The 15,254-nt window shown below is 34.9% G+C and overlaps 1 protein-coding gene across 30 annotated transcripts in view; it reads right to left on the bottom strand.

Moving 5' to 3' along the window:
* The window catches only part of NUBPL (NUBP iron-sulfur cluster assembly factor, mitochondrial), a 231,053-nt gene that overhangs the window by 27,215 nt on the left and 188,584 nt on the right, over positions 1–15,254 (bottom strand). For 24 of the 30 annotated variants that reach the window (XR_012036422.1, XR_012036421.1, XR_012036417.1 and 21 more), the window contains 3 exons: positions 13,700–13,820; positions 10,025–10,107; positions 3,276–3,334 (listed from right to left, as the gene is read on the bottom strand). Coding sequence is in view for 22 of the 30 variants with exons in the window: in XM_072838180.1 (XP_072694281.1) it covers positions 3,276–3,334; positions 10,025–10,107; positions 13,700–13,820 (263 nt within the window). In the remaining 8 variants the exon portion in view is untranslated. Of the gene's footprint in view, positions 1–1,561; positions 3,335–10,024; positions 10,108–13,699; positions 13,821–15,254 lie in introns of those variants that run through there. The other 6 variants (XR_012036423.1, XM_072838189.1, XM_072838192.1 and 3 more) reach the window with 2 other exon arrangements.

The raw sequence follows: 15,254 nt of genomic DNA, 5'->3' as shown, positions 1-15,254 counted from the left end.
ATATTCTACAGCATATAATATGAATAACTGCTATATGCAGTTAGAGGTGGAACTCAGAAACAATAAAGAGCAATTATATAGAGCAAAATAAAAGCAATTAATACACAGCAAAATAATGTATCATTCCATTTAATATAAGTTGCAAAAAATAGGCAAAACTATAATGTTGAAGGTGTTAAGACATCAGTAAATAGTTAACTTTGTAAGGGAAGAAGAGGGCAGCAATTGTGAGAGAAAGTACTGAGGCTCCTGTGATGTTGATGTTCCTTCTGTGATGTTCCTTCTTAACCTAGTGTTGGGTGTCCACTTTGCAGATAATTGACCTATATGTCTCCCATGCTTTACTGTATATACCGTATACATTATATACCGTATATTATAACTTCCTCCCATTGTCCCTCATCCCCCCACCCCCTGCCCAGAAAGCTTCTGGCCATTGGTGAACTTACTTTTTAATTAGAAGTGTTTCCAATGGAGTGATGCAAGTATCTGAACTCTAATGTACTCTTTGGTTCTGATTTTCTAGGATTCTAGAAAGGTATTGGTATGTTTTTTTGGAGTGTGGTGTTTAAGGGAGAAAATTCTTTTCCTATTTGGAACTGAGAGACACAATTCAGATAATGGTAAAAAATATTAGCTCTATTACTGACAAAAAGCTGGAGTAGAGGGTATGTGACTCCAGTGGACTACCAAATACCCAATCCTCAAATTAGATGAACTTGCCCACCCATGTCCAGGGCAGGGATAGACAGGCTTCCCTGTAGCCTGCCTCAGGAAGCTCAGGATCTGGCTGAAATCAAAGAAATGCAGACAGGAAGAAATTTACCCATAAGATGTATTACTCCTGCTTCCCTGGCATGGAGTGAGTGGGGCAGCTTGCCTTCATCTCCTGGAGAGTAGAATGGAAATTCTCTATACTCTAGGGACATGTGAAGAATAAGGAACAAATATTACCCCTAACAACAGGTGGACTAGCTGTGCTTGACAGTCTATCTTTAAAGTCAGCTCTTTGAAGCTTAGCAAAGGCTGCCATAGGCTAAATTTTAGAATAAGCTTCATTCTCGCTATTACGGTTACTTTTTCTTCTTCTACTTATGAACCTGTATATATACTCCAACCACCATCTTTTCTGTGGCTTTCCTGGAAGCATCTGCAGAGACTTGTAGACAAGAGTAAAGGAGAAGAGAGCGGGTAATTTTATGTGTAGCGCTAAGCCATGTATTTATGAGAAAAAAATGAACTTTCGCATTTCTCTACGAGATGTATAAATTGGCACACAACTTTTAAGTGTCTCTGGAGCTTATTTAAATCATTCTTTTTCTAGGTAAAGTTAAGACTGGTTCAAGTACCTGCTTTTTGGTATTTAGAAGTGCTCAATGATTATTTATACCTGTCTTCTCTCAAAAAAATGATAAAAACACTAGTATAAATCTACAACTTAAAGTCATTACTTCCTTCTCACAATGATGATGATTACTGTGTGTTCACAAATACTTTTATTCATGATTTTAATTAGCATGGATAATTTGGCTCAAGTCCTTTTAGTTCAGTCACAGCAGTGTGTGTTTTAAACTTTTATTTTTATTTTGAGGTAATTGTAGACTCATGTGCAGTGTAAGAAACAATGCAGATTTCACTGTGCCCTTTTATCCAATTTCCTCCAACAATAACATCTTGCAAAATTATAGTACAATTATCTCCCAAGATATTGACATTGATATAGTCACAATATAGAACATTTTCATCATCACAAGGATTCCTTATGTTGCCGTTTTATAGTCATACAACTCTCCCCCTTAAACTCTGGAAACCACTAATCTGTTCTCCAGTTCTATAATTTTATAATTTCAAGAATGTTCCATAAATGGAGCCAGATGGCATAAAACCTTTTAGGAGTGGCTTTTTCATTCAGCATAGTTCTCTGGAATTCATACGCATTGTAGCATATGTCCATAGTTTGTTCTTTTGTATTGCTAGGTAGTATTCCATAGCGTGGATATATCACAGTTTGACTATTTGCCCATTGAAAAACTCTGCATTGTTTTTTACTATTACAAATAAAACCTCTATGAACACTCATGTAGTTTTTTATGTGAACATAAGTGTGTGAAAACATGTTTATAATGACATGCAACTCTTTGACTAATTTTCTGGCCATTTAAGCCAGACACAAAACAAAAGATGTAAAGGTATTTGCCAAAGGTCATAGACTGCTTCTTTATCAACTACTGATTCTTATCAGTATTTGCAGCTTTGTAACTATCTTGCTACCTGACCTTGGAAAGCCCTCTGAATTTCTCTGAGCCTCAACTAGACAAGACAAATGTTTTTCAAAGTGTATCATTTGAAATATGAACTCCACAAAATGGTCCTAAATGGGGAAAGGGTCAGTTTCATGGTCTCATAAGTTTTAAGAAATGCTGAATACCATATTTCTCTCTTTTGAAACAAATGAATGTTCTTTGTGTAAAAAAAGGAAGGATCCAGTATCCTGCCACTCAAGTTCAAATTCCAGCTCCATCACTTGCTGAAATAGTAACCTTCAGCAAGACACTTAACACTCCCATATCTCAGTATTCTCATCTATATAGCGGAGATAACACATTACCTCACTCATATGAATGGAAGATTAATTATAAGGACACAAGAAAACACTTGATAAATGTTATTCTATTTCTATCAGAATCAGAATCAAAATCATTATGATCTTATTAAAAATACACATGTCTGGGCCCCACCCCAGCAGATTATACTTAGTAAGTCTAGGGTAAACCTGGTCCAGATGAAGTAAAGGTTTATTTATATTATGAATGTGTCCAAGATAGTCCAAGGCAGGATTTAAATCCAGACCAAACTGACAGAGTGTTGTCATACTTATATCAGCACACAAATTTAGTAAATCCTTTAAATGACTACTCTGTAGTCCCGTAAAAAGAACACAGTTCTTTCCTGATTGGAAGATTGGGCTTCTAACACAAACTCCTGATTCCCCAAGGGGTAATTCATTAAAATAAAATGCAGTTCTGTGCAGTTGGTACACACCAGCTTTCAGTAAATTCCTAAATGTAGTAGTTAGCATTGATATATAAACATTTTATTTGTGAGTTACTGCTTAGCAAATCAAATCTGAACATAAGACATTATTTCCTTAGAAGTACAAGAAAACAACTATGATTACTACTATTCCTGTAGGTTTCATAACCACATTGCTGATTTCCAAAGGTCTTCTTATTGTTAAGCACCAGGCAAAATTCCAGAACACTTGCGGAACTCACTTTAGAGGTGGCGGCAATCTTCTTACTACTTCTGCAGCAATCCTCAGGTAAGCTTTGGCCTGGAAAAGAAGAGACTCATTTGTTCTGTATTTCTCCCCAGCAGACATCAAATGACTCATGAACTGTTTGCCAGAGCTGTCTACTGAACTGAATAGTGAAAAGGCTGAGTGAGATGAGGAAATTCAGCAGTGAGAGGATGCTGTTGTATACACTGCAGGTGTACATAGAGGGAAGAAAGAATTTTATTTAGGGGGCAGATACTTAGAAGGTGACTTTCTGAAAAAATATTTAATACCAGCAATTACTGTTTTTAAGCTCTAATTCCCAAGTCAGCAAACTAGCAAACCCAGTCTAGTTGTAGAAAAATTAGATCTTCCTCTTCTGACAAATTGATATCTTGAGTTAGACACTGCAAAACTTTTGTGGCATAAGAGCTGTTAGTCATTTTAAATAGGACTGTTTATTACCACCCTATGGTTTATCTTTGGAAAGCATTTTCCTCATCTTTCTGAGAATGGCATCCAGTACCAGCAGCGAGCACCCTGTAAGGCTCCTTCATCTGCTGAATTTTGGGTACCAGGCAAGAATTTCTGGGATCAGTTGTTACACTCTTCATCTGTGGGCTCCTCAGTGCAGCCAAATAATAAGAACAACAAGCCACTGTGGGCCACAAACTAACCAATGCCTACATGGTCCAGTTAGAATGACATTTGCATTCTATCAGTTTTAAATAACTGCAGTGCAAATCTTATTTATTTACCCTATCTAATCTATGAAACCTGTAAGATACAATAGTGGATCTTCTAAAACCATTAATCTATATATTTATATACTTAGACTTATGAATATCTGCTACTTTTACTACTACAACTACTATGACTGATAATAGCTAAAATTTACTTGAGTATTTAATATTTACCAACAAGCATTGTTTCATCTAAATTCACAGCCACCCTGAGGGAGAAATTCTGTCAGTAACCCCACTTTATAGATAAGGAAACCAAGAACCAGAAAGGTGAAGAGACTTGCCCAAAGCATTACAGCTGAATGGGATGAGCTAGTCTTTGAACCTAGACTGACCAACTCTCTGACTGCACGGTAAAAGAACAATTTGAGGTCTGTTTATTGCAACTTGATGAGTGTCTTAAGTGTTTCACTCATTTTCACTTTAAAAAATCATGCTTGAGCCCTAACAGCTGAATTCTTTTGTTTTACCAGAAAAATGTTAAAAGGCTCACCTGAGTCCATAAAAAAAAAAAAAAAAGTTTCAAAATATGAATAAAGCCCTAAATTTTTAAAAATTTAGTACCAACTATACCAAGTATTTGGCATAAGTAATTTCACTTATGTAAAACAAGCATCATCAACTCAACTTGGATAAGGTCACAAAGGCAGTAAGCTGGAGAATATTCAAACCTGGGTCCATCTAACTGCAAAGCGTAGATCCTTCTACTACATATTAAACAGTAAATCCAAAGTACCAGCAATTTTAATCATAATGCTTGATCTAAAAATGGTTTCAGGGCAGCCCGGATGGCTCAGCGATTTAGCGCTGCCTTCAGTCCAGGGCCCGATCCTGGAGACCCAGGATTGAGTCCCATGTTGGGCTTCCTGCATGGAGTCTGCTTCTCCCTCTGCCTGTGTCTCTGCGCCGCTCTCTCTGTCTCTCATAAATAAATTAAAAAAGAAAAACTTTAAAATAATAAAAATAAAAATGGTTTCACTCTCTGCTGTAGTTAATAGAAACAACAATTTTGCTTAAAAATGGAAATAACATGTACTTTGTAAATAAATATTTCTCTTAAACCTAGTGTGCTGATTTTCACCCATGCATCTTTGTAAATACCTTTTATCTCTATTAGCTTTTCTGAGTATTTAAGCCTAAAATTATTGTGATGAAAATTTAAAGTTCACTAAGGCAAGCTGAGAGAAGGCCATCATTCTCTCATCTTTACATTCTTACTTATGTTAAATTAGAGACATAAACCTATCAGACTACACAAAATACCGAATGATTCCAGAATAATCAAATTTGCTACATTTAACCTTTGCTTTTTAATGGACTATCTCCAAGCTTAAACTTTCAATATATCACACTCAAAGTAATGCTTAGATTGTCATTTGCTAAGAAATCACTAAAAGTGCTTAGTTTCACAGTTTCGATTTCTACAGAACTGTTGAGATTGAATTTTTTCAGCCAACAAATACATTTTGATTTTTATCATGTGCAAGTCACTGTTTGGGGAAACTTCTAGGATGTAACAATATAAAAGGAAGCCAGAATAGCTCATTTGTAAAGACCTGGGGCTCTGAAGTTAGACAAGCATGGTTTAAAACTTGGCTCCATCACTTATTAGTAGGAGGCCTTGAGCCACTTAACCCTTCTAAGACTCAATTTCCACATCTCTGAAATGGCTGAAGTAATAGTATCTACCTCAAAGAGTTTGGGGGTAATATTAAGTAATAATAAAGTATGTGTCGTACTGGCACAAAAGAAGTAAATATTAGTGGCTGCTATTATTCCTAGTATATCCTTAAGTACTTTACAATCTCATTGAAAAGCTCACATGAACATGTATTCATAGATACTTCTGGCTGAGGAAATAGTAAACTAAATCCTTCCCTTTCATTTAATCCATAACTAGCAAAAAGGCAAATATGTGTATCATATACCAAAAAATGATTTATATTTCTCAAACTATTAATACTCTTTTTTCATCACCTCAAATATACATAGAATAACACTTCTACCGGAGATTTTTTATTGGGCCATCCAGAAGCATGGTTAAGATAGCTGGATCCTATTTACTCTATATTAACAAGTTAAAGGAAATGGACGGCAATCAAAGTGCAAGCAGTTTTATGGAGAACTTTTTTCCTTTGTCTTTGTTTTTAAAGATTTGAAGTTCTACTTTATCATACACAGTGATTTCATATTAAGATTATATGGTAATAATTTAGAAATTATAAGATAATAAAATTTCCACTTATATTTGAAAGTCTTTACCAGGAATAACTTATAGCACACCTTTCTGTATGTCAATATTAACATTCTTATTTGGCAACAAAAGGATGAAAATTATTGGTCAATCATGGGTCCATTACTTGTGTCCTGAACTAAAGCAAAGGCAAAAAGTAGATAAAATTGAATTACAATTATAATCACACAAACAAGAGGCAATGCTATTGAATTTAAGAGTTCTGAATCCTAAGTGTCTACTTCCTCTCCCCTCCTCTGTGGCTTTCTCTAGCTATTATCTACTACTATATTTGGAGTTTCAATTATTCCCCTTTTGTCAGCAGTGCACATGTTCAGAAAGTTTTGCCCAATGACTGAGAAGGCAGCAGCTTGATGGTGCTTTTTAACTGGTACTGCAACTCTTTCCATCTTTTCTGATGATGCCTTAAATTCAGCATGAACCATATTTTAAATTAATCACTGCAGCATTTGTGTCCTCCAAAAGTTAAATGTTACTGGGAGAGTGAAGTCTCTAATGTCCAATTTTAAAAGATCTGATGCACAGAGAATGACAGCCCTGGAATCTGGTGTTGGGAGGAGGGAGTGATGGGAGATGGTGAAGGTGGAGTTAGAAAGAAAACAAAAAGCTTGGGATGCCTGCCTGGGTGGCTCAGGGTTGAGGGTCTGCCTTCGGCCCAGGGTGTGATCCTGGGGTCCATGCTGGAGCCTGCTTTTCCTTCTGCCTATGTCTCTGCCTCTCTCTTTCTCTCTCTCTCTGTCTCTCATGAATAAATAAATAAAATCTTAAAAAAAAAAAGAAAACTTCATTAAAAAAAAAAAAAAACAACTGAAGATGAAACCTTTACTGATTAATAATTTTACCTTAGGTCAACCCCTAAAAGCAAACAATAAAAAGTGTTGATCTAAGGGGCTAATGATTAACACATAATTTTAAAGGTTCAGTCCCATTAACTTTTGCAGAAGTTTACCATGTTGGCAAGTATAAACTTTATTCTTTAAATGAAGACATGCAAGTAGAATGGGCATTAAACTTCCACAAATACAACAGAATTTGCTGAGAGGGCTGTTACTAGCTATTTCCATTGGTGTTCACAGGGGAAAAGAGAAGGGGGCTATCAGAGGAAAGATTCATCACAAGGGTTAACAGAAGGATACTGTGATATGAACAGGAGGTGAACTAAATTCCAATCTAAATATACATCATAGACACTGAGCTAATCTTGCAATTTATTAGGAAGGGAAGCAGGTATTGCATTGGGAGGAGAATGAATAGAGTATGGTGTCACAGCTGTGAGGGGAAATAGCCTCTAGCACTATCTTGGATAGTTCCTTTCTTTAAATAAACTTCTGCTTCTTCATCTGAAAAATGGAAGATTATTGTATTTTATTATTATACATTATTATTATACATATCTTATACATATACATACAATTATTATATATGTCTCACAAATGTGTTATGGGAATCAAATAAGATAATGTATTTAACGTACCCAAGTATTGTACTACTTCTTAAAACAAGTTAAAGAAAGCATAGCTATTAGTATAGGACCTGGAGTAATATAATGGAAGGAGGCCAATGTTTGCAAGGAAGACTTGTCTATTAATCACATTTTACTATTTATCAGTTCTGTAACCTTGGGAAAATTAACTTCTCTGAACCTCAGTTTCCTCATCTGAAAAATGGGGACTTTTTATACATTGTACTAAGTTGTGAGCACAGAAATTATGTAAGTAAAATGTCTGGCAGTGTCTTGTACACACTGTAATTGCTATTATTATTAGGAGGATATTTAATGAATGTCTGCAATCTAAGAGTCAGAAGTAATAATTTCCATGGAAACAGAATAAATACAAGGCACTATTTTTCCCTCTTTTTCATGGTCATGTCTAAATCTTAAAATTGCTCAGTTTAAAAGACTTAAAAGACTTTAAAAGACTTAAAAGTCTTCAGTTTAAGGTTGGCAATCTGGTACACGAAATTCTCACTACTTTTGCCAAGACCTCACCAAATCAAATCTAGCACAAACTATAATGGGTCAGGCTGTTCTCATTCAGCTAGCAACAGTGAAATGATAGGTCTAATGTTTATGTAAATGTAAATGATATTTTAAAAAACAATTAACTCCAAAAATTAAGATAATGGATAGGTGGAGAAAATACTTAAAAAATCTAAACTTGTAATTGATATAATCTAGTAAGTAATTATTCTTAGTCACTAGAAATCACCATAGAATGTTTTTAGTCTATTCTCAGGAGACATCTAAAAGTGTGTAATTAAAATACACTTTATTTTCATAGAATTTTCATCCACTGCATAACATAAAGTACACCTATGGTAGCTAGGTTGCTAGACTTAAATTATGAGAGTAATAACTTGTTTTTGCTTATCTGAAAGATTTCTAAGAAAAGATTGAAAAGGAAATTTATCATTACCTACTTACTACCTTACTACCTAAAACACAGAAAAAAGAAACACAACAATATGCTACATACTATACTCTATTTTCTCAGAGATCATATCCCCAATAACTCAATCACCTATACTGTAACTACTCTTAAGAAAGGCTAAAAGAACTTGGGTCCCTTGAAAGAAAGAACTCAAAATGAAATACTTTATTTATCCAAGATTGCAGACTGTCGATTTACCCTTACTTTTTTTTTTTTTTTTTTTTTTTTACAGCTCTAACTAAGCTTGGCTCTTTTATTTTCCAGTTCATGTAAGATTAAAGAAAAGAAAGAAAGAGAGTAGTAGTACTAGTTGTAGATAGCCAAAATAATAGTACTAAAAAGTATATCCATTAGCTAAGGAAGAACAAAAAGGAATAACTATTAGAAGGCTGACTGGGGCTTTTCGGCCAAGGAGCACAAAACTACATCAAAACTGATGCACTCAGATGATAGCTGAGCTTCTAGCTTACATAGCAAGTGCTACTTAGGACAAAAGAGATATACATGATTGATTTTATTCCTATCTAAAAAAAGAAAGTGAAATAAAAGATTTTATTCTTGAAGTTGTAAAGCTTCAGCAATCTTGAAAATCAATCAACTGCATCCCCAATAACATTGGCTAATGAAACACAACTAGTTTTCGACCATACTTCCTCAATCATAGTTATTAAAATAAATGTAGTGAAAATCCCATCTCTAAAGCATTATAACAATTTCCCTATATCCAACTCAATACTTTAAAAAAATAAAGATTTATTTATATATTTTAGAAAGAGAGAGAGCATGAGTGGGAGGGGTTGAAGAAGAGGGAGAGAAAATTTCAAGCAGACTCTGTACTCAGTGTAGAGCCCAATGTAGGGCTGGATCTCATGACCCTCAGTCACAACTTAACCTGAACCAAGAGTCAGACTGTCAACCGACTGTGCCACCCAGGCACCTCCAACTCAATACTTCTTTACATTAGTCTCCCTTTTCCTAATAATCAGCTGAACTTCTAATACTGAAATATGGTAACCTGGGGCAGTTAGGTATGGCTAGCCAGGAAAATAGGAATTTTACAAACACTCATTGTTTGTGTTCTTCATGAGAAAACTGGCTAGGTTTTCATAGGTTTATCTATCCAGCTGATAATTCAGAGATAGCACTGATATGCTTACCATATAAAATAGTTATTTAAGGATGCTTTAAATAAGTTAACTAATCTTTGTTTAACACATGCACTGCAAATGAACTTGATCTTCCCAATTTTCTAAGTATCAAAAAGTAAATATCTTTACTTTTAAAGATACAAAAATACATATTTAAAAACATCACTTACCTCATCACTTTCAGGCTGTGAAAACACAATCGGCTGGCCTGTATCTGAAGTTTCCCTTATATTAAGATGTAAGGGAATGTCTCCTAAAAGAGTCCACCAGACATCCATTAACACTACAAAAATTTATATAGGCATTTGGAATTTCACTATTTGAACTTCAGAAAAAACCCTAAAATATCAATTAAATTCATTCAAATCAACTTGAATTATGACTATCCTCAAGTGGTTAAATCTCTAAAAAAGGAATTTCAAATAAAAATTAGGGGTAATATATTCCATTGAGGGCAGTTCAGTGATTGTATATGTACATGTGAAAGCTATGTGGCAGCCAATCAAGGGATAAGGCCCCTGATTTATTCTTTGCTGGAGGTCTTCCAGCAAGAAATGGCTTGGAAGATATTTGTAAAATTATTTCTCTCTATGATGCCTGACATAAAAATATCATACCAAATAACAACAGAAAAATGAAGAGGAAAAGATGAGGAGACAAAGTTGTCCAAAAAAAGTATAATAAAATTATCTTCCTGATGTTGGCAGATGAATGAGCTAAGAGAACTTCTGAAAAGTAAGGCAGATATGTTATCTCCACTACCTGCCTCTCTATCAGACAGAACTATTTCTCTTTAATTTTTTAAAAGATTATATTTATTCATCTGAGAGAGCGAGCGAGCGTATGCACACAGGCATGGTGGAGGGGCAGAGTGAGAAGACAACACCTGGATGAGCTGGGAACCTAATGTGGGACTCGATCCCAAGCCCGAGATCATGATCTGAGCAGAAGGCTGATACTTAACTGACTAGGCCACTCAGGCGCCTCAGTTTTATTAGGTGTCAATCTATATAGCATTACATATAACTTGTAAACTTTGATGAGATCTCAGGAAGTATATAAGAACCTCCACTATTTAGACAGGAGGTTGGAAAGGTTGTGTGTCTTTCCTCAGAATGTGTTACTATTAGGTGGTAGAATTTAGGGGAAAAGTGCTCTGATCTGTCATCCAATTGACTCCACCATCCCTTCACAAATGAAACCTTTCAAAAGGTTAAGACTTAAAATGCAGTAAATGGAGTCATAGGCAGGAGAGTTGATTTATCATAGTACTGAGCATTCTTAGAACTACTTCAAACTCCTGCAACGGTTACTGAATGTGTGTATGTATGGGTTTATAGAAATAAGTCATGTAAATAAAGCAGAAGTATATGTTACAAAATTACAAACCTATTACAAGTTACTTTATAAAGTACATAAAGGAACATATTTCAATCTCCTCTTGTCAGCAAATTTGGGGATTTTAATCAACTCTTTAAATCTTTTCTAAAGGTTCAATAGCCAACTGACAAAATACCTGGATATTTCAGTAGTCATTTAAAGATTAGCTTTTGGGGTGTCTGGGTTGCTAAGTGGGTGAGCATCTGCCTTTGGCTTAGGTCATGATCCCAGAGAGTCCTGGGATCAAGTCCAGCATCAGGCTCCCCTGAAGGGAGCCTGCTTCTCCCTTTGCCTGTGTCTCTGACTCTCTATGTCTCTCATGAATAAATACACAAATCTTAAAAAAAAAAAAAAAAAATTAAGATTAGCTTTTCAGTAAATTTGAGGATCTATTCTATAGATCAACTTAAGACTATAAGAAACTGTCAACAGGAGTAAGGGAAAATATGTTAAAGAGAATTCTTAGAAACCTATAAAGGGTTTTCTTGATTTATGCCATTATAGTAAGGATTCCTGAATGCTTTAATTTCTACTGCAGTAATGGAAGAAAAAAAAGCAAAACCTTCTCCTTTCCATAGCCACCTACCAATATAGTTTCTGCCTTCTAGAGGCTCCTAATCCTATATATAAAAGCACAGAAAAGCTGATCAAGAAAGAGGAAAACCTTTTTAGAAAATAGGTGGCACACCATAGTAAGGGTGGTAATGGGCTAACAGCTGTATGACAGAGAAGGATAAAAAGGAGTAATGGTATGGAGAGTGGGTAAAGTGCTGCCTGGACTTGAAAAGTATCTCTGAGGGGCTAAGTCTGAAGGAAGCAAGGGCGTATTTCAGAGACATAACTACTACATACAATCTGTGTCTATAGGTAATATGGAGAAAGTTCTGAGAGCCATTTTATCAAATAATTATTTAACATAGCCAAATGGATGAAAATAAATTAAGAGACAGCCAGGGAGTCAGTAATGGACATATAAGCCTTCCTAGGGAGTTCAACCAGCCAGGAGGCCATAACTGGGAAGCTCTTACTCAGGTCCTTCTTCCTGACTCCAACTTCTTTGTTATTGGAGCCCCTGCTTCAGATCATGGGAGGTCTCACAGGGCCCCATGACTACATTAAAAAGAGGAGACATGCCCTGAGTTGAAACTCTGAATTATTTTTCTCATAACACTGTTAGTTACAGCAATCTACAGGCACTATCCATTTTTTGTGATCAATAATCTGTTTCTGACACATTTTTAAAGTAACTATACATTTGTGAGCTGTTGGCTAAAATGTAACTTCCATATGTGAGATTGTTTCTCCAGGAGATATATTTCAAATTCTAAATAAGTTATTTGCAATATCATACCATCCATTTATAAATCAGGGAATTATAATATTGTCAGCATAATTCAATAATGCCATTATAATTATACATTTACTTTATTATAGAAGTGAATGTCAATCTGTTGTTGCTATGCATATTTGGGAAATTGAACTTTCTAGGTTAGTTAAACAAAAAACAGTTGCAGAATATAATTAGTGGCTATAATTATAGCAATGTATCAAAATATATCATTAGTATTCACCTGGTGTGGTGGCTGCTACAGTGCAAATGCATAATAACAATAATGCATTTAACATCAACTTTTAGAAATTTAATTATAATAAAGAATGTTTTAAAATTCCTTGATCTCTAAGGGATCTTAATTGTTAACTACCTAAAACTAATAATTCCCTCTATTCCTCCCTATTCAGTTTTTAACATCTGCCTTTGCCTAGAACAGAAACTCATTCATAAGGAAAATACCAACACATGTTTCCTAAAATGTCCATTAAGTTGCCTGTGGATTTTTCAAAAATTATGTTTTATCTAAAATCTGTGTTTTGCTCACTCACCACATGATTTTACTTCTCATAACATTAATTAATCCTTCAGTTCAGTAATGTGAACAGTATACACAATATAAATTTCAGGTGCCATAGCTCAAAGACATGGCAAAAATATAGAAAAAAATTACAGAGAAAAGAATATTATTTTTCTAGAGCAAGGCATTTTTTTCATATGTACCAAGAACTGACACTTTCAAAGGTTGCTACAACATATTAACCAGGTGTTTTCACATATCTGTTTATACTGAGATATGTGCTCCCAACTTAGCAAACAGACAACCATTATTTAAAATAAGGACTTAAATTACAGTAATCAGACCATGAAACTCTTCTCAAATTCAAGTTATAGGCAGTTTTTACCTACAGTAAAAGTTATAATTGGCAGAATAGGTCTCCTCTTCAAAAGCTTTCCACTAGTGAAATATTATAAAAAGCAAAGAAAGGTTAACATGTACAACTCCCTACACTATCTTAATTTAAAATATAAAACTGAAGACAATCATCATTTTCTGAGACACTCTTCATCATCATGCTTTATCCCCATCTTCCCTCTGCCATTTCCTCTGCAAAGGAATATCTTATGGTTTTACCTAGAATATCAAGATCAAGGGTCTGTGCTAGTCTTCTTGCACCATCAGCACCAAAAATATGAGTTCTGTGTTTACATTTTGGACACTGGAAAACACTCATATTTTGGATAAGGCCCAAAACCTAGAATAACAAGAAACACTGAAATTAAAACAAAGTTAAAACCAAATCTCAATCCATTATTTCAACAAGTTTTTACTGAGTGCCCACTGGGTTCTAGTGATACAATGATGAATAAGTTATGGTCTCTGCTCTAAGGGGAACTCACAAGCTAGTGGAAGAGCGAGACACATGTAATTAACTTTAATAATGTGATAAATGCTAAAGATAAAGAAATGACAGGGATCAAAAAAATTCTGTCTGGGAAGAATAAGAGGTTATCTCTAGGCTGCCCATATTACCCAGAATTGCTTCTTCGAGTTGAGGGTGAGAAGAAGGGTGAAAGCCTATAGCAGGAATTCTAGGCGGAAAGAGGAACACAAGCCAAGGCAGTTAAATATAATTGTACACGGACTATTAGGACTGCACACTAATGGGGGGCCAAGGCAGAAGCTCATTTGATAAGGAGGTCAGTGTCAGATGGTAAGGTACTAAATGCCATTCATGACTTATTCTTGTGACAACAGAAAACCACAAAAGGTTTTAAAGTTGAAAAGATGGTCTCAAGAGGTAATGTTACACAATAAGATCTGTTTTAGAAATTTAGCTCTGATAGCAATACAGAAAAAATAAACAGAAACAAACACAGGAAAATAAGTTGTTAAGAGGCTATTGTGTTACGAAGCCTCATAGTAAATGACAGCTAACAAACACTGAGGGCTTCTTATTATATACCAGGCACTGGGGTAAGTGTTTTAAATGAACTATATTATTCACTCCTATCAAAAACTTTACGAGATGGGTCTTTTATCATCCCCATTCCATAGCTGGGATAAAGGACACAGCTAATAAAAACTAAAACTAAAAACTAAACTAAAACTCAGCTCTTATCAGAATGTTACCACTTGAAACAAAAATTTCAAGTCTTATAGAAAGTGTCCATCTATTTCTGAGTTTCCCTAGCTTCTGGCACAAAGTAGGTACTTTATGAACATCTGCTGAATAAACAGGCTCTGCAAATATAATCCTTATTCATGTTTCTTTTAATCCTATTTTCTTATTAATGGAAAGCAGTGCATCTCTTCTAGAATAAAAATAAGAAATACAATTATCATGGGCCTAGAGATAACATGTCTATATCACCCCATCAATTCCACCAAAAAGATCATCATTATAGGAGGTATCTCTATCAGAACATTTTCATTTTAAATGAAGAATGGCACTGACAGTCCACAATGAAACATACAGACATGAAGGTGATGAAATTTGTTATTTTTTCTGAAAAGAGAAACAGAACAGACTAAAATTTACCAGAACATATGCAAATGAAGACAAATTGTGAGGGACATAAATTTGTAGCTAAGCATTTTCCAAGCATCTAATATATGCTTTTTTGCTGATGCGAAGTATTATAAAAATAAATCATATTGTACTTTGGTAATTCAACAGTATCTCCAA

Source organism: Canis lupus, chromosome 9, assembly GCF_048164855.1.
Source record: "Canis lupus baileyi chromosome 9, mCanLup2.hap1, whole genome shotgun sequence".
NCBI classification, from domain to species: Eukaryota; Metazoa; Chordata; class Mammalia; order Carnivora; family Canidae; genus Canis; species Canis lupus.
The sequence above is the reverse complement of the archived record's forward strand: the minus strand, read 5'-3'. Positions and strand labels throughout refer to the sequence as shown.